General features: G+C 42.6%; 1 protein-coding gene across 1 annotated transcript in view; it reads right to left on the bottom strand.

Annotated features, from left to right (window-relative positions):
- NUBPL (NUBP iron-sulfur cluster assembly factor, mitochondrial) overlaps window positions 1–20,307 on the bottom strand; it is a 225,428-nt gene that overhangs the window by 22,338 nt on the left and 182,783 nt on the right. Inside the window, exons 9-10 of the mRNA XM_090033568.1 lie at window positions 15,485–15,605; window positions 7,623–7,705 (exon numbers count right to left, since the gene is read on the bottom strand). Coding sequence (XP_089889694.1) covers window positions 7,623–7,705; window positions 15,485–15,605 — 204 coding nt within the window. The remainder of the gene's footprint in view (window positions 1–7,622; window positions 7,706–15,484; window positions 15,606–20,307) is intronic.

Raw genomic sequence — 20,307 nt, 5'->3', positions numbered from 1 at the left:
CCTCTTTGGAACCATCCCTCAGGTAGTTGAAGGCTGCTATTAAACCCCTCTTGGTCTTTCCTTTTCCAGACTAAATTGGCATTTTCACATGAGCTACAAAAGGTGGGGGGGTGGTGCTTTAATTAAAGTACCTACAGCATCTCATGTATCAGTGTCCCTGCCCTTCAAAATGGCAGTGGGGGACACTCTAACTAAAGCCTGTTTGATGATCTTTAGTTAAAGCACCCCCACTGCCATTTTGAAGGAGAGGGGGAGGCACTGATACATGAAATTCGGAGGCTGCTGGAGGCATGATTAATTGAGTCTACTCCAAAGCACTGTAATTACAGCACATTGGAGCAGGTTCACATGTCTACAGGCACCCATAAAGCCCAGTTCCCTCAGCCTCTCCTCAGAAATTGTGTCCCAGCCCCATAACCATTTTTGTTGCCCTCTGCTGGACTCTGTCCAATTTGGCCACATCCTCTCTGTAGTGGGGGGCCCAAAACTGGACACAGTACTCCAGATGTGGCGTTACCAGTGTAGAATAGAGCAGAATAATTACTTACCTCAATCTGCTGGTAATGCTTCTACTAATGTATGAGGTAATGCTGACTGGTCTGTAATTCCCTGGATCCTCTTTCTTCCCTTTCTTAAAGATAAGCACTATATTTGCCCATTTCTAATCAGCTGGGACTTTCCTCGATTGCCAGAAGTTTTCAAAGATAATGGCCAGCAGCTCTGCAATCACATCAGCCAACTCCCTTACCAGCTCTGGATGCATTGCATCTGGTCCCATAAACTTGTACACTTCCCCATTTTCTGAATAGTCCCTAACCTGTTCTTTCACCACTGAGGGCTGCTGACCTTCTTCCCAAATTGTGTCGCCTGGTGCAGTAGTCTGGGAGCTGACCTTGCCTGTGAAGACCAGGATAAAAAAGGCATTGAATATTTCAGCCTTTTCCTTATCATCTGTCATTAGGTTGCCTCCCCCATTCAGTAGTAGGGATGAATCCAGACTTAGTGGGGCTCACAGAAACCTGGTGGGATCCTACTCACGACTGGGTGGTGGGCATTCAAGTATACATACTATATAGAAGGGACAGGACTGGGAGGAAAGGCGGTGGGGGGGGGGTCGCCCTCTATGTCAAAGAGCAACTCACATAGTCAAGAATTACCTTTGGGGCAGAGGAAGGTCAGACAGAGGCACTGTGGGTCAAACTTCAAGGGAGGCAAGGCAAAAGGGATTTTATGGTGGGTGTCTACTATAGACCACCCTGCCAAGGGGTTGAGTTGGACCAGAATTTCTCAGTACAGCTTATGGAGGCAGTTAGGTCTAGGGATGTCATTGTCATGGGGGACCTAAACTACCCAGACATCTGCTGGGAGGAGCAGTCAGCCAGGTCTGACCATTTGCGTAGGTTCCTAGCTGAAATACAGGACCTCCACTTATCCAGGCCCACTAGGGGAGATGCCTTGATGGACCTGGTCTTGGCCACTGGGATGACTTGGTGAGGGGACTGCAGGTCCTTGACTACCTGGGTGACAGTGATCATCGCCTACTGGAATTCACCATCCAGCGCAGTGTTGAAGAATTATACCAAGACTAAAGCCCCTGACTTCAGAAGAACCAACTTCAACGAACTTAGGAGATTAGTGGGGGCCCTGAGGGCCCAAAAGGTAGAGGATATGGGAGTCCATGAGGGATGGTCATACCTTAGGGGATGATCCTCCAGGCTCAGAGTGTGACAGTCCCCGAGAGAAAGAAGGGGGGAAGAGTGCCCTGAAACCCCCATGGCTTCGCAAAGGCATTCGAGAATGCCTGAGGCCAAAAGGGAGCCGTACACCCAGTGGAAGGGAGGAGCTATCACCAAGAAGGAATACTCCTCCTTGGCCCATGAGTGTAGGAGGGTCATTAGGAAGGCCAAGGCAGGGGTGGAGCTCAGGCTAGTGACCAGGATTAAGGACAACAAAAAGTCCGTCTTCAAATACATTGGGAATAAGAAGAGGGCACCAGGTAATGTAGGGCCCTTGCTAGACTCCAATGGTAACCCTGTGGGTACACCAGATGAGAAAGCCAAAATTTTTAACAAGTTCTTTGCCTCTGTTTTCTTGGACAAGGACCAGGACAGCTCTCCCACCTCAGGTAGGGGCAATCTTGGGGATAGCACTGCCAGGCCTCAGGTCTGCGCAGATGTAGTTAGGGATCTTCTGGAAGGGCTGGATGTTTTTAAATCTGCGGGCCCCGATGCCCTCCTCCCATGGGTGTTGAGAGAGCTGGTGGGGGTCACTGCTGTGCCCTTGGCCCAGCTGTACGAGCAACTGTGGTCCACAGGCCAGGTGCCCGGAGATTGGAAAATACCTAATGTGGTCCCCATTTATAAGAAAGGGAGAACGGAGGACCCAGGAAACTATAGGCCCATAAGCCTCACATCCGTCTTGGGGAAAATCCTTGAAAAAATTATCAAGGATCACATCTGTGAGGGGCCAGCAGGGGAGATCATGCCCAGGGGAAATCAACATGGGTTCATCAAAGGCAGGTCCTCCCAGACCAACCTGATGGCCTTTTATGAACAGGTAACTAAATCCCTGGATGATGGTGTTGCTGTGGATGTAGTCTTTCTGGACTTTAAGAAGGCCTTTGACACTGTCTCTCACCCCATTCTCATTAATAAATTGAGTGACTATGGCATTGATGCCTACACAGTTGGATGGGTCAAAAATTGGCTGATGGGGTGCACCCAGAGTGGTGGTGGACGGGTTGTACTCAACCCGGCGGGATGTAAATAGTGGGGTCCCCCAGGGCTCGGTCCTTGGGCCTACACTGTTCAACATCTTCATCAGCGACTTGGACGAGGGGGTGGAAAACACACATTCAAGTCTGCTAATGACACCGAGATGTGGGGAGAGGTAGGCACACTTGAAGGGAGAGAGAGGCTGCAATTAGATTTAGACAGACTACAGAAGTGGGCAGATGGTAACAGGATGGAGTTCAATGTAGATAAATGCAGGGTGCTGCACCTGGGGAGAAGGAATCCACAGCAAACATACAAGCTGGGGAGCTCCCCTCTTGTGAGCACAGAAGTGGAAAGGGATCTTGGAGCATTATTGACTCCAAGATGAACATGAGCTGCCAATGCCAGACCACAGCCAGCAAGGCCAGCCACACCTTGTTATGCATCCAAAGGTGCATCTCAAACCAGTCCAGAGAGGTGATACTCCTCCTCTACGTGTCAGGCCACAATTGGAGTACTGCGTCCACTACTGGGCACCGCACTTTAAGAAGGATGTGGCCTGCCTTGAGAGGGTTCAGAGGAGGGCCACCTGCTTGGTTGGAGGATAACAGGGCAGGCCCTGTGAGGAGAGGCTGAGGGACCTGAACCTGTTCAGCCTCAGCAAGCAGAGGCTGAGGGGGGATTTGGTGGCTGCCTACAAACTCATTAGGGGAGATCAGCAGCAAATAGGAAGGGCCCCATTCCCCCCAGGGGCACCTGGGGTAACGAGGAACAATGGCCAGAAGCTGCTGGAGAATAGGTTCAGGTTAGAGATCAGGAGGCACTATTCCACTGTTAGGGTGGCTAGGATCTAGAACCAACTTTCTAGGGAAGTGGTTCTCGCTCCTACCTTGGGCAAATTCAGAAAGAGGTTGGACGAACAGCTGTCTGGGGTTGTGTGCTCCTGCCATTAGCGGGGAGGGGGTCAGACTAGATGATCTGTTCAGGTCCCTTCTGACCTCAAACTACTATGAAATATGAAGTAAGGGACCCACACTTTCCCTGACTCCTCTTGTTGCTAACATACTTGTAGAAAAGCTTCTTGCTACCCTTCACATCCCTTGCTAGCTGCAACTCCAGTTGTAATTTGGCCTTCCTGACTTCATCCCTATATGCCCAAGCAATATTCTCATACTCCGATCCTCCCAAGTTGTTTGTCAGGTTTCCACTTCTTGTAGGCTTCCTTTTTGTGTTTAAGCTCAGCAAAGAGTTCTCTGCTAAGCCAAGCTGGTTGCTTGCCACATTTGTTATTCTTCCTGCACACTGGGATTTTTTTTCTATGCCCATCTGTATAACACAGGGGTGGGCAAAATATGGCCCACAGGCCGCATCCAGCCCACCAGGCCATTCTATCCAGCCCGCTGGGTTCCCAACATTTTTTTTAAAATGTATATTTGTCTGCCCCTGGCTGCCTCCATAGATGACAGGATCCAGCAGCAGAACCCAGTGGCCCCCCACTCCCAGCCAGAAGCTTTTGCCTTAGAGGAAACTTCTTGTCTGGGAGCCTGGGGCTGTTCCCTCCACTGGAGAGGGAAATTAAGGAAAGAATAGGTGGAGGACAGGGAGGATCACCATGCAAAAAGAGCCAGCCAGGCCCAGCCAGGATCACGCAGTTCTCAGCTGGTGTGGTGCTGGAGCTCTGGGTTGGGAGTGGCAGGCCAGGGGTGAGTGATGAGGGTGGGTAAGGAGGGAAGGGAAAGAAAGTAGTCAGGGAAAGGCAGCAGGGGCAGGCATGGGGACAGGGGGGGAAGTGGCAGCGGGTGGGAGCCAGGGGGGCGGGCCCAGGGGTCAGGGCCAGTGGCAGCAGGAGCCAGCTGAGAACCATGGGGCTGGGCTGACTCTTGCTGTGTCCTGCAGTTCTGGCATCGCAGCCAGGAACAGCACACTGCTGGGCGGTACCTGGCCCTGCTGCGCCACACTGCTTGGTTCCCAGCTGCAATGCTGGGATCCCAGAACACAGCAGGAGCCAGCCCTGTCCCTGTGGTTCTGTTTGCTCCTGCTGCCACCTCTACCATGGCATGCCTGCAGATCCTGCACTTGCAGCAGGTAAAGCCCCGCACTGGAGCCCACTGCCTTCCCCGTCCCCTGCTGCACCGGGCCCTGGACTCAGCCCAGAGTGGAGGGAGCCCTGTCCCCTGCTTCCCTGCAGAGTCCAGTGCAAGGCTTCCCTGTAAAAGGGAGGGAGCTGCAGGCACACAATGTGGAGCCTCCATGATAGAGGCGGCTGGGCAGGCTGCGCTCCTCATTCCTGTGCGCAGCGCTGCCTGGAGCCATGCCCCACCAGGCATGGCAAACCCAAAGCAGCTAGGGTATCTATATTGATCAGGAGTGTGAAAAAGGTCATAATTCAATTTTTATAATTATGCTGGCAAAAAAGCTAATGTAGACACAGCTATACTAGCAAAAGAGTTCTTTTGCTGCTACAGCTTCTTCTGTTCAGTGAAATTTTGCAGCAAAGTGGCATCTCCATTAACCACACTGGCAAACCTTCTAAATGTAGATATGTCATATTGCACTCTATGTCTCAGCACAACCCTAAACCTGGCCCCCTGGGAAAGCTTGGGAGGGTCACTTTTATATAATTATATGAGGACCTGTCTTCTTCCAAGGTCATTGCTGAAGGAATGTTTCAGTCTTTGATATCTTTTACTCATCAGATTTCAGGTGACTTCGAGAATAGGATGAAATGTATCTTTTGAATGTTTTAGCCAATGGACTTTTATTAGTCAATATGATTCCACTTACAGAGTTTAAAATTCTAGTATAGAATAGATCAAGCAGTATGTTAACATGTTAGCTGGTCAAAGGGAATCCTGGGGCAAATGTATAAGTAAGAATTTCTTGGCTAACATGGTTTTAAAATAACCTTTATTTTAATCTTGACAGAGCCTAAAAAGTGTGATAGGTAAGCTTCGTTTAGCATGCTGGCTTGCTAAGAACTTAAGTCATTCTCACAATTCCTGAAGATTTGATTCAGTTATGCTTTATTTCAGTACTATATCTTATTTCATTTAAAAACGCTCACTAGACATAGCAGAAACTATTTAAAAATATTTCTAAATTTAAGGACAAGAGTAGAGATAAATTTCAATGGCTCAGTGCACACTGTCCTCTATCTGGAAAACTGTGATTGTTCATGCATGAATAGCTACAATTGTAGTTTATTTAAGAAATATGGTGATAGGTACCATACATTAAAGATCAGAATCTGACCTTATAGGACTTCTCTCACTATCAGTTATTGCCATGAATTACATGTTTTTAGGTAAAGAATAAGACAGACACATTCAATTTCTCTCTCCTCGCAATGAGAAGCTGGAGGGGAACAATTTTAGACTGTATAGAGATTAGTAACTCTTTAAAACTTATTCTTTGTGAAGGAACTTATTATTCACAAAGTACAGGAAAAAGAGTAAGGAACTGGGAAGAATATTAAGAGTAAGAATTTAGGAAGAATATTAAAACTTTTCTTTTGCCAAGATTTAATATTTGTTAAAGTTCACTTTTTCCCCCAGATTTGTCCCATGTAAGGCTTACTCTTATTTCCCTTTTGCATCTTCAAAACCAGTTTCAAGAAGCCAGCCTAGAAACAAATGTGTTGCAGCTCTGCAGAATTTTACTACAATATTTTTTTAATACAACCATTTCCTGCTTGTTAAAGGTGCCAGGCTGCAAGCTGGCCCTAAAAGCTGAGGCTTAGGTAATGCACATGTTAGATATGCCATGATATAGATCAATGAATGTGGAGCCTTCCCTATACTGCCAAGACAACTATAACCTGAAATAAATATACACTAATAGAAGGTGAGATGATGATGTAGTATACGTGGTCATTGAATTCTCAGCACTATTGACAAAACTGCCAACAAAATGTAAATTACAGCATCAGTTATGCTAGTACCTCTTTTACTGTGACCAAGATTACCAATTACTTTCACAGGCAACAGCTAGCTGTCATCACTTGGGGCATGGGTCTTATCAGAAACTGAGTATATTACATCCAGTATGTGCTGGACAGCCGTTCTGCTCCAAGTTGTCTCTCAAAGCAAACTGAAGTATTTGGCAATTTTCAAGTTCTTGTTAACACACCGATCATCAATTCTGTTTATATAGTAGAGAAGTGGAAAGAGGCGAGTAGTTTTACCATGTGTCTAGCAATGATACAGAGACACCCAATTTGTAGTTTTTACCTCTAACTCAAATAATTCTACCGCAAACTGCTATTATAATTAATCATGTTTATTATGGTAGTTTGTGCATTAAACTTCATCCCTCGAATCACAAGTCTGTATTTTTTTTTCCCCATTTCCCCAATTCATGCTTCCCTCTGCCAGTAAAATATTATTGTAAATGCACAGAAAAATGTCATTTCCTCTCATGTAAATTTGTCCACTTCCTTCTGCCAACATCCTGGGTACTGATATTATGCAGGTTCACATTCCAAATATCTTTCGATAAAATTAAACATTTTCTTTGACTTTTTCTAGAGTCAACTAGCAAAGGATCAACTGGGTGCTTTAGAAGACGTACATTAGTAGATCAGTCTCATTTGGCCTGACACCGACCTTTCTTTGCTTGAGATGCAAGGATGGACTGAATCTCTTTTTACTTGGATTACAGTTCAGATTAATTAAACAAAACATATGCACACACAGAGAAAAATTCAGAAAGGATAACCTTTATGCTTTTACTCTGAGGTAGGTAGTTATTTCCTTACATTATGTTATATGTTATTATTTTATTTCTCTATATTATGACAACAAGTAGGCTTCCTTTCTTAACACAAAAAAGAAAAACCATGCCCCTTCCAACACACACACACGCACGCACAGTTTTTGGGGTTTTTTAAACGTATAGTACTAAACTTACCATATCACTCTGAGGTTGCGAGACCACAACTGGCTGGCCTGTATCACATGTCTTTCTTATATTAACATCCAATGGAATGTCTCCTGTATTAAAAACAATAAAATATATTTATACAAAGACTTAATATTTCTTAAATGTGCTCCATTTAACTACTCTTGAAGCTACTTGAAATCAAATTCCAGTTCAGGCTATCCTTTGAATTACTCAATCTCCAAAAATAGCATTTACAATGAAAATTAGCTGCAGCTGGGTTCTACATATCCACAATCATTAACAACATGTAAAAGCTGGACTTTTTCATTTTCTGGATAACTTGGAGTGTGTTTTGTAGTCTTTCGTAATGACATAGGGATTGCTTACTTCTTGGTTGTAAGTGCAGGAAAAAAAATGAAACACTAGTCATTTTGGTTAATGAAAAATAGGAATATTTCTTTTGAGTGTTTGGAAAATATTTATTATGCAACATATTGTTCAGCATATTTTTAGACTGTATATAACACATCTCACTCTTTAACCATGTTTTGATATTTTAATCACTATTCAAAGACATATTTTAATACTTAACTGCCAAACAACAAATTGTGTTACTACTTTTAGTTGGCCACTGACATAATTAAGTATTAATTAGGTATTCAGCTCATTCTTCTTTTAAATAGAAATCTACTATATATTCTGCTTTTTTAATCAACAGGGAACTGTCACAAGAGAAAGAAGTTTTATAAAGAAAAATCAAATAGTAGCCCTTTGGATATCTTCTCTTCTTATTTTTTCCAGCATTAAAATAGCAAAATGTTTAAAATCCTATAATTACTACATCACAAAACACATGCGAGAGAATGCACAAAAATTGATAACATGTAATAAGGATCTTAATTCTACCGTACACTACAGGGCAGACTACTTTTGACTTGGCCTTGTCTAAACTTAATCACATTTGGACTTAAAAATGGAATTGAGCCACTCTATTATATATGAAGATTTAAGTCTGCCTTCTCCCAATATACTCTGCATTTATTCTTTCAGTGCAGAATAAATTTTCCTCAAATTTACAAGTAAATACATTGAGTTCAAAATTATTAAAAATGGCCCCTTTAATAAATTGGGAACTAGATCTTTTCTTTAACTTGGCAATGGAATTAACTAGCCTTTCAAGTTTCTCACATAATTCAATCTTACCAATATTTTGTACATAAACCACATTTTGAAAATATTTTCTTTAGGATTCATTTTTGGAGCTATTTCTGATACCTAAAAGTCGCTTCTTCAATTGCAGCTGAATAATAATGGTTTTCTTAGGGAAATTCTATTTACTGCTCCATTTCAAAATGGGACCTGCCTCCTATTGTCAAAATGGAACACAAACTGAATTTACTAAGTATTCAAGCACCTAATAAAGGACATAACTGCATAGCGGTATTTACAGAAAGCACACCGACCGAGTTAGAAAAGAAAGTAGTTAAACAATGAAAGAATTCTGCAAGAACATTGGAAGCAGAATCCCTGCAAGAGAATCAGGGGATCTACTGCTTTACCACGGGTAAGCAGGAAGATAAAGAAAGATAAAAATGGCGCTGCTGAAAAGATGGACTTTTTTTCTTAATATTCTCTGCTACAGTGAAGAACTAGCAAGGTACATGCAGCCATAACAATTATACAATTATAACAAGGATGCTGATATAAACTGGTATGATGCATCTGGTTAGTCCACATAATTCTGAAACAGTACAAGTACAGCAAAACAGCTCCAACTTTATCTTACTTCATTCAGAGCTATTTAGCCAACTTGTATCACAATAAGATCATACAGATGTAACATTGGAACAGATGCAACTGGAAGAGCTGCTCCAGGCTCCCAAGTGTCAAATGCCCTCCTATTTCAAAGCAGTTAGAAAGTCTGTTTGTATATACCAGTGATTCTCAACCAGGGTGATGCCTCATCATGAGGTGCCCTGAGATCCTTTTAAGGGTGTTAACAAACAATATAAGCACTGCTAAGTGTGCAGAAGCCTACACATGATTCACAAGATAAACCCAGAAATTTCAAACAGGAATCCATAATACCTCATTAATTATATTAGTCACATGTGTTTTTCCATTTTGTTAAAAAATTATTTCCAGTCATATTAGTTTTATACACTGTAATAAATTAGTTTTTGAAATGGTGTCCCGCTAAAATCAAAATAGTTATGGAGGGGTGTCTTGAGTCTAAATAGTTTAAGAATCATTGGTCTATACCCTTAGAGACTCAGGTGGTGTACAGATGCTCATTTCTACCAGAAGAAATTTATTCTAGTAGAAAAACAGCCCAGGAGCTGGACTGTGCAGATGTTCCTCCAGTTTGATACTGAAGAGTTTCACAGGCAAGCTCTCCAGCCATCAGGCAGAAGTGGGTTGCTCTCTGAATCATACCATTATGGGAGCCCACTAATTGACAGCCTGCCTTCTCCTCTGCATATGAAGGAGGCAGGCTGTCAGGTGGCAGATAACAGCTCCTGAAATGCAGGTCCCCAGAAGAATGCCATAGATGGGCAGGGAGAGTTTGGGCCCCAGACGAATGCCCCCCCATCACACCAATCAGATGACTGGCAGAGTGGGGCATACTCCTGTGGTACCCTTCCAATTCCTCCCCCACACCTCCTCACAGAAGAATACGTTCCTTGCGCTACTCCAGGCTGAACCAGAGGAGTGCAAGGACTTGACAGAGGTGGGAGGCACTCACCTGCTGTGACAAGGCTTTGATGCAGGGGCAGGGTAAGCTTGCTTTTCCCTGTATTGCTCCAGGCTGACCCAGAGCAATGCATGGAGTGGTAGGATCATTTCCTTATGGCAGTAAGGGTCCTGAGTCACTCAGGCAGTGTGGGCAGAAAGGAGAAGCCAGAGGGGCTGGAAGCCAGATGTGTGGAGGCTTTCCCCAAGCCAGACTCCTAGTCCTTTCAGTCTTTAAATCAACACCACTTCACAGCTGAGTGGTGGGTGGAGGGAAGGTTAGGGGAAGCTAGCATGACTCAGAGCTGGACTTACATGCCTGGCTGCCAGGCACACTGACTTTTCAATCACTATCCCTGGGGACCTCTACACATGTAGAGGTCAGAGTAAACTAACTTCACTGCAAAGCATGTGGAGATGGTGACTGGGGCTGGCTGGGGCACAAGGGTGCTACAGTACAGGGTTGCTTGCCGGCTAGCCATGCACTGTAGCACCCTTGTGCCCTACCCAGCTCCTCGGCAGCACAATGAGCCAGGGTGGAGCAGCTCTGGGATGGCAGGCTGATCCCCCAGGGCCCCTTGCCAGCTGGGGCTGTGCTGTCCTGAATCAATGTACTGCTTGTGTAAATCAATGTGTAAATGCTGTGCTTGGGAGCAATAAACTCCGGCACAAACTGCATCACAGTTTATTTGTGCAGTTTATTCAGGTGCACTAACTGCATGTGTAGATGTGGCCCCTGTCATTCAGATGAGCAACAGGAGGGGCAAAGGGAAGCAGGCAGGGAGCAATGTTTCCTGTGCTGGGGAGTGCTGCTCCCTGCCTCCTACCCTTTGCCCCATGCTGGGCATCAGGGGTGGTGATGTAAAAGCTGGAGAAGCCTGGAATCCAGCTTATGGAACTTTGCCACCATGGTATAATGTACATGTCTTGCTCAGAGATGGAACAGCAGTGAGAAGCAGGTGTAAATCAGCTGCAGCCTGCTCTTTCCCTCCCCTATGGGCTGGTGGAAGAGAAGCTTCCCCCTGCATCTTTTGCAGATTAGTGATCCTGGTCTTGGGAATACATGGAAGCCTTTTCCCTGGCTCCACTTCCTCTGATCCCAGGAAGAGTTAAGACAGAGAAAAGTGTGCAGACATTCAGGGTGGTTTTACAAGTGCTTGGGTGGCTCCAAGAGCTGCTCTAATTAAAGCAACCATTGTATCTTGTGCATCAGTGTCCATGCACGTCCAAATGGTGGTGGTGGGGGGGTGCTTTAACTAAAGCTTGTTTGATGTGCCTTAGTTCAAGTGCTGCCCCCCAGCCATTTGGAAATGCGAGGACACCAATACATGAGATGTGGAGGCTGCTGCAAGCGCACTAATTAGCATGCTCCAGTAGACTTGATTGAGTCTACTCTGATGTGCAGATTGGAGCAGCCTCTTCGCACATCTACAGACACCCTCAGTCTCTCAGAAGCAACTTAACCCTGGTTGCTTCTGAGTCCTTTTTTCCCAAACTGGCCATTTTTTGCTTCAGGAGAAAAAGCCTGAAAGTCTGCACACTTAGGCTTTTTAGTAGGAAACAGTAACAGAAATTGAACATCTGTATGCACCTTCAGATAACTAAAGGAGATGTACTGGAAACAGTTTGACCTAATAACCATATGAAGGTAAAAAAAGACCTGATTGTCAATATACAGTAGTAGTTAAACATGCAGGTAGTATATAACAATGTTGCCAGTAGTATGCAACATTGAAACTACAATATACAGTAGTAGTTGCAACCTTAGGATGCAAAAGGGACATGATAGAGAATACAGAAATGATTATACTGCCATTATATAGATGTTACATTTTCATTTGGACTATTCTGTTTAGTTCTAATCAAAAGCATTTTTATAAAGGAAGTAGAAAAATCAAAGAATTTTGGAGCAGGGGACAAGAATAATCAGCAATACATAAAATCTCTTATATGACAAGTGACATGACTGGAACTATTTCTTTTAATGAAGAGATGAATAAGAGATGACATAAAAATAAATGAAAATAGATTAAGTGCAAAATGTATACTGGAATTTTTCCCTCACTATTTCTGGTGACAAGAAATATTCAATGGACTTGGGAAGTAGCAAATTCTAGACTAATAAAACTAGTAAATACTTTTCCAGTCACCCTGCAGACCTTGTCAGGTATTACTGAAACCAAGATCCTATCAGAATTCAAGGGGGTCACACTTTTATTTGAATAATAAAAATAGTTATAATCATAAATATAAGTCAAAAATAAAAATACTCTGAAGAGATTTTGAAAGTATAATAAAAATCCTTAAATAAACCTGTAATTATGGGGCACTATGAAGAATTTTTTTCCAGAAACAGATGTAGTTAAGTAGTTGCTACATGGCAAGTCTACATGTGCTATTAAGGTTATAAAGACTTACCATGCAGCAAAATGCTGTACACTAGCCTTCCCTGAGAGCATGTCTACAATTGTTCCTTGTTGGGAGCAAATCTGCTCCCAATTGGAGCAACCCAGTAGAGGGCTGCTCCGATTGGGAGCAAATTAACTGGGACCAGGGTGGGCTGTTCCTACCCTGCTCTGGCAACCAGGGAGAGCTCCAGGTTCCCCCAGGGTGCTAGTCCAGGGGCTGACAGGGATCACAGGGCTAGTCCCCATGCGCAGAGAGCCAGGAGACCTCTGCCAGGTTCAGCGGTAGCATGGGGAAGGGTCCAGATGTGCACAGGGCTAAGAGATAGCTGCCACTGCAGAACTCTCCTGGCCCCATGCAAGTAGGGACAAGCCCCATGACCAGTGAAGCTTCCCTGTGCAGCCCACGGCTGGCCAAGAGCTCTCCTGCTTCTGGGGCAGTTCCTAGTCAGCTCCAGACTGTGTGGGGATTTCCCCAAGCAGCCAGGAACTGGCCCAGAGCTGTCACCCTTGTAGGGCAGCTCCCAGCCAGGTCAGGGATGTGTGGGGATTTACCTGAGTAGCTTGAAGTTGATCAGGAACTGTCCCTTCTAGGGCAGCTCCCAACCAGTCCAGGCTGCACACAGATTTTCCTGAGCAGCCTGAGGCTGGTCAGGAACTGTTCTTTTTGGGGCAGCTCCCAGCCAGCTCCAGGCTGTGCAGATTTCCTTGAGCAGCCTAGGGCTAGCTGGAAACTGTCCCTGCATAGCCTGGGGCTAGCTGGGAACTGTTCTTCTCAGGCAGCTCCCAACTGCATGGGGATTTCCTCAAGCAGCCCAGGGCTGGCCAGATGCAGGAACTGTCCTTTCTGAGGAAATCCCTTCTGCCCCCCTCCCTAATACAGAGTCTCGGGAGCTCCCTGCTTTCCCACACAGCCAGGGACTGGCCAAGAGCTGTCTGCCTTCTGGGCAGCTCCCAGCCAGCTCCAGGCTGCACGTGGAATTCCCCAAGCAGCCCAGGGCCGGCTGGGAACTGTCCCCAGTCTGGGGGCAGCCTTAACTATATATTCTCTCAGTGAACTTATTTTGAGGACAGGAAAAGTCAGCTACTCCATTGAGAGAGAAATTTCTGCAAAGAGAAACAAACTTTGCACCTATCTGTATAAACCTGGGGGGCAAAGCGGGGGTGGGGAGAGGAGTGTGCAAATTCTTGGATGCTGATGACCCAGTATTATGCTTCCAGCAGACTAACTCATCTCCCAAATGTGTGCTTTTAATTATGAAAGCTTGCTATGTCAGGTTTGTATCAGACCTCGACATTTTATGTTGATCTTAAGAGAACTTTCTGGTTCTTTTGAATGAATTAGCTGTGGAATATCATTGACATAATTACAGTAGTACATGGAAACATATCATTAGCATAAGCAATTATCTCATTTATCAACTTAATCATGCTGTGTTATGTTTTATAATTCCTTACTGATAGCTCAGGTTTCAACATACATTTTTTTTTAAAATACAGTAGCAAGTATGTTTTTATATTTTAGATTTTGCACACTAATTTAATGATGTGTTAAGGGAACAATTTTTTGTTTTGAATTACCTATGAGTTAAGCAAATTTTTCTCCTGAAACATCATTTTGCAATTCAATACGTTTCTGAGAACTAAACACTGAAATGTAATAATTAAAAGTGTAATAATACACAAACTTAGATAACCAGCCTGTATGATTAAAAATAATAAGATATAAACTATTCACTGTGCAAAAGTTAACAATTCTATTATAAATAATTATAATGCACCTAATGTATTGCTATTCAAAGGAATACATTTTCCTGCAAACAAAAAAAACTGGTTCCCAATTAACTCAAAGGGAAAATTCCATTTTACTTGAAATGAGAGAAGCTTGGGACCTACATTTCAACATAATGAACAGCATACTCATAGTATTTCTTAATGACAAATTAATATTTATTTGACAAGTACTGTACAATTCCAGATATCACGGCAATGCATGTTCTGGAGAAATTAAAATCTAAAAGACATTCAAGATCAAGTAAAAGGAATTATCTTATGTATTTTCCCCTTCCATTTGTTTTTTAAAAAAAAGAGTACTATGTGAGCCCTCTAGTCTTACTTTCTCTCAGTTTTCAGATCTGGTTGGCATTCCTTTAAAAAAAATCCTGATAATAAACTCAGGAACTGACGATAAACAATACAGATGAAGCTTATCAACTTAAAATATTATTTCAGAAATGTTTTTCTGTTTGACCATTATCTGAACATATACTAGATCAGGATAATGCCACTATATATGTTTAAAACCAATAGTGCCCAAACTTTCAGCTGCATGGGCCTCACACAAGTGACACTGGTTTGGTCTGTGAGTCCCATCCTATGTGGGGCCGTTGTGCAAGTGTGATCCAGTGCACCAGCCTGACCTCACATGCCTGGATCCAGCCACACACTGGCCCAAACCCCAATACCCAAATCTCATAGCAGAGCAGTGGTACAATTTAGTGCACAAGGCCAAGTTATCCAACCCATGGTGCTCCACAGGTCTGGAAATTTGAGAGCAGGGGAGCAGCAATTAATGCTGCCACTGCCCTCTTGCCACCAAACTTCTGGACCCACAGGAAGGTCCAAGGGCTGGATGACACAACGCTGTCGGCCCGATCTGGCCTGCAGGTTGGAGGCTGAATACCACTGCTTTAAACAAAGCATTATTTCTAAATGTCATCCAATATTCAAGAGTAAAATATAGATACTTACCTAAAACATCAAGTCCAAGCGTTTTTGCTAGGTCTCTTACACCATCTGCGCCAAAAATATGGGTCTCATGTTTACATTTTGGACACTGGAAAACACTCATATTTTGGACAAGTCCCAAAACCTGTTAAAAATGTTCAAATTCTGGAGTCTGTATCAAGTGATACTTTATCTTATCTGAAATGAAAGTATGCCTTGAGCAAAATATCTAAAAAACATTTCTTTAAAATTCATATTAAACAGACTTAGTCTTACTATGATGCCTAGATTACTGGATCATCAACTAATAACTTCATTACCCTTCTATTTGATCTCCATTTTAAAAATAATTATGCATGACTAATTTCACACATTTTCCATTTATTGTAGGATTGCTGCCTTTCAGATCAAGATTATCAAACTTATTATTTGCAAAACATTTCTAAGCAAAGTTCCAAATTATAATACTTAACTTCTAGTCATCATTTCATGACATCTCAGTGAAAGGTTTATCATATGATATAACTTTTAACACTGGAGGTTTATTGTGTTGTTTTATAGTCTTATAGTTTCCAGTTTCATGTCCCAAGCCATATAAATAAAACATACCATTACGAGAGGTGTCACCATTAGACCTAATTTTTAAAAGACTTTTATCTAGCTTCACCTCAGGGAAATGTCTTCAAAACAAGAACCCAGATTTGCTATTCTCTCTGAAGAGCAGAGAGACATTTAAAGATCAAACAACAGAAATAATTATGAGAGAAAAAGGGGCAAAAACAGAAGGATAAAAATCTAATATATGCATATTAGGTATCTTTTTTTCAACTACTGAACTCTGGAAACTTTGCCAGATTGTATCTACCCTTTGTGCTTTAGAGTAATGGTTATGATGTAAGTAATAGTCAATTATTCTGTCATATAAAGCTGTGTGTTGGGATGAGCTGAATTTTGCAAAACCATTAGAAACAAGAAATGATAAACAAACAATGCATTTTAAAAGCTCTTGTGATTTATTAATCAATAAAAATCTATATAAATACCACTTCCTGTTAGGCAGTCTAGTGTTATTTATTGTCTATTTAAATAAATATATAAAATAAAACATATATAAAAAATAGTTACATGTTCTATAGTCAACATTTACAAATCTGGGACTGAAGTTTTCAAGGTACACAAGGCAACTGTAAGCCTAACTGCCCTCTCTGCCTTTAAAAAATTCCCCTTAATAGTCTAAAGCTTGTTACTTAAAGTGGCCTGTTTTTCAGAAGTGGCATGAATCCAAATTCCACTGATGTTAATGAGAGCTGTGTTTAGAAAACTTATAATAAGTTCCCACTTTTAGCAACTAAAATAGGTGAAAATATATTTTTACTTTACCAGCACGTAAAAGAAGTACCTCTGATATAGTTGAATGCAACTGACTTGAATAAGAAAAAGAAATAGTTTTGGTGTTCTGGCTCTTCTATATCTTCATTTGGTATTCAATACTTACCATCTGAGAAGTGCAGGTTTACTTATTTACAGCTTTCAGGGAACTGAAATCAGGACAGGTTTTCACACTCGCCTCTGGAGTGAAAGGCAAGATCATTTTGCAGTGGGAGGCATGGGAGAGGACAAGAGAGCACTTTGTATACTCTGTAAACCCAGCTCTATTAATGAACTCTGACGTAAGTTCCATCAAGTCCTGCTTAATTTGTGACATGGAAATAAATCAAAGGAGCATCCTTTGGCATTTCCCATGGGGAAAGGGTATTTTAATTAAGATACTCCATACATCATAAAAAAGAAAACTTAAATTTGTATCACAATGAACTCGCTCCTCTTTAGATACCTTGATTTTTAAACTTTAGTATTTTCCCTCAAAGTAACTGCATGTATTTTTGAAAAAGAAAATTCATGATTGTAGAAAAGCGATATAGTCATACATTGTTTTGTAAACAGCATAAACATTTGCAAACTGCTTGTAAAAACTATTTTCTTAGTCCTTTCATAATAAGACCATCAGAAAAATTATCTGGGTCACAGTTTTATTAACACAAGACTGTGGAGATGTAGCTGGATCCTCTATAATAAATCATACTTTCTTAATTTCTTATTGACATTATTTTCTGATTTTCCTTCAACTAGTCTTACTGAAAGTAAATGGCACGTTAGTATTACAATCCCATTCTTACATTCCTTCTGCATTGTTCTCACCTATTATCCATCTAGAAGTAGACTTTTATTAATGTATAAATGACTCTCCATCTGTGTGCAGTATTTCATGGAAACCATTAAGCTCATTTTCAATTTTCTGCCTCAGTTGGTATTCCATGTCCAAACTGATTAAATTATTAATTAAGCTATTATTATTATTATCCTTAAGAGAAATCACAAAGATGTTTGTTTGAGTTACCATGTGCATCAAACAATGTAGATACTATTGTGGGTTAAAAATTCCCTCTGGCTAAAATTTGTTTTTCAAAGTACTAATCTATGGTGGACAAATTCTGTAAATTTTGAAACAATATTAACAATAAATTTGAACAGCCTCAGCCCAAAACATAGTCTTTAAAATTGTGTCTTTTTTTTGCACTTAAAAGTCAGATGTTTTTCTAACAAATCAAGTTAGTTCGCTAGTTTATATTTTGCAGTAGTCAACATAACTATCAAATTAAAACTATCACAATAAGTATCAACCCTAAGCAAACAAATTATAAGCAAACAGGTTTTAGCATTAAAATGTATCTGTTAATATGCATTAGTCTTTTTGTCTGACAATCCCTTGCAGTCGAAAATGACTGTCTTCCATAATTCTCTTATCTATGTGTCCAAAGATGGCTGATGAGACCTATCTGGGATTGACAGACTCTACTGCAGCTTAGACATGCAGTTCCATGTGGGCTGGGTGGTACCGGATTCTTCATTTGGTCTGCAACATGCTGTTTCTACCACCCCCACTTTCTTTTCTCCTGTTGTTGCTGTGAAGTTTCAAAGTACTGGGATTCCCACACCAGACCCTTCCTCCATTTGGGGTGGTCCTAGGTGATAGTGTCCTAGGAGTTGACATCAATATTGTATTTTTTTAAGTTGGCCTTGAGGAAGTCCCTGAAGTGCTTTCTCTGCCCTCTCCTTTAGTGTACACCTTGGCTGAGCTGGGAGAATAAATCTTGCTTCAGGAGCCTACAGCTGGACATCCAGATAACACGGCCGGTCCAACAAAATTGATGTTGGATGATCATCACCTTAGCACTCATGGTGTTTGCTTGCAGAAGGATGCTAATGTTAGTGCACCTATCTTACCACTGGATTTAGAGGATCTTCCACATGCAGATGGTACTTCTCTAACAGCTTTAGATCTTTAGATGTCTCCAGTACATTGTCCATGTCTCAGCTCTGTACAGCAAGGTGGGGATCATGACTGCTTGGTAAACCATGGGCTTTGTTAGGAAGATGCCTGTATACCAGGGCAGTGGGAAGGTTCGGTCTCCAATCTGATTCAGTGGAGATTTGGCCCGATTCAGTGGCCAAATCTCAAAATCCAAATCAAATCAGGAGACCCTTTAATGCCTCTGAAGCAAATCAGAACCCTCTAAATTGATTTGGAGCGATTCGGAAAGATTCAGCGATTTGGCTATAGACACAGCTTTAAAATGTTTTTTCTACATACCTCAAGGTACCAGGCAGCTCATGAATGCTGCAATGGTGGGGCAGATGGAATGTCCCAAAGAAGTGCAAGGGGGGCTCCACAGCGCACTCAGTAGCAGACTCAGAAGTGGACCAGACGAACTTCTGGTCCACTTCTGGGTCCTCCAGGGAGCACAAAGGGGCCCTCCCACACTCCCCCAGCTTGGCGACTGGGTCTGGAGAAGCACCTGGGGTCCCACCACAACTGATCGCTGAGCCACGGGGGTGCAGGGGGGTCCCCTGAGCACTCGGTGGCAGACCTTGGGTTCATTGCCGAGCACGTGGGGGGGCTCCCTTGTGTTCCTGTGGGGCCCCCCTGCACTCCATCTACCCTAGCATTGCAGCCTTCATAAGCCATGCCCAGTACCTTGAGGTATGTAGAAAAAACATTTAAAACTCCGTTTATGGCTGAATCACTGATTTTCTGAATTAGCATCAAATCTTCAGATTAGGATTCAGCCAAATCGAATCAGGGACAGTGATCCAAATCAACTAATCAAATCACTGTCCCCAATTCGGGCCAAATCCGAATCGAATATGGCCCGCTTTGCACACCTCTACTGTATATGACTTCTTTTATTATGGAAAAGCTGCTGCACAACACCTTCCACATGGCTTTTGACAGAATGGGATCTTGATCCAATGGCAAGGAGACCAAGACAACTGAGAATCTTTTTCTGCTGCAGCCTTCAGCTGCCTTCACAACCGTTAAAATTCTAACATCCTCTTCTATTTGCTCCACCACTGAAGACTTGCAGACCCATAACTAGGGACTAGCAACCTGTACTCACCATGTCACAGCACCACCAAAGATCTATGTGGCTTTTCAGGAGGGGGAACCATTGCCATCTGCTGTCCTCACCACATTCTGGTTGTGCTTCCGCTGCTTGGTCCATGACTGATTATATGTCAGTTATCCTGCTTATTTCACTGTTAACCTTCCCTGAAGGTCATTCCACTTTGCACAACTTGTGGACATGCTGGGTAGCAGTACAGCTCTGCCCCACAGTATGCATTACTGAACACATACTGACAGAAAGACCGTAGGATTTCATGATTACTCCTAGAGTTTTTAAATCTGTGGACTGAAAATAATAGATCTTACTAATAATGAATGTAATACCTCTCATTGCCTTGTTCAAATAACACAACAAAGCAGTAAAGGAACTATTAAACTA

This window comes from Crocodylus siamensis, chromosome 2 (genome assembly GCF_052110815.1).
Source record: "Crocodylus siamensis isolate JL-2025a chromosome 2, ASM5211081v1, whole genome shotgun sequence".
Classification (NCBI taxonomy): domain Eukaryota; kingdom Metazoa; phylum Chordata; order Crocodylia; family Crocodylidae; genus Crocodylus; species Crocodylus siamensis.
This window is presented reverse-complemented; position numbering and strand designations above follow the sequence as displayed.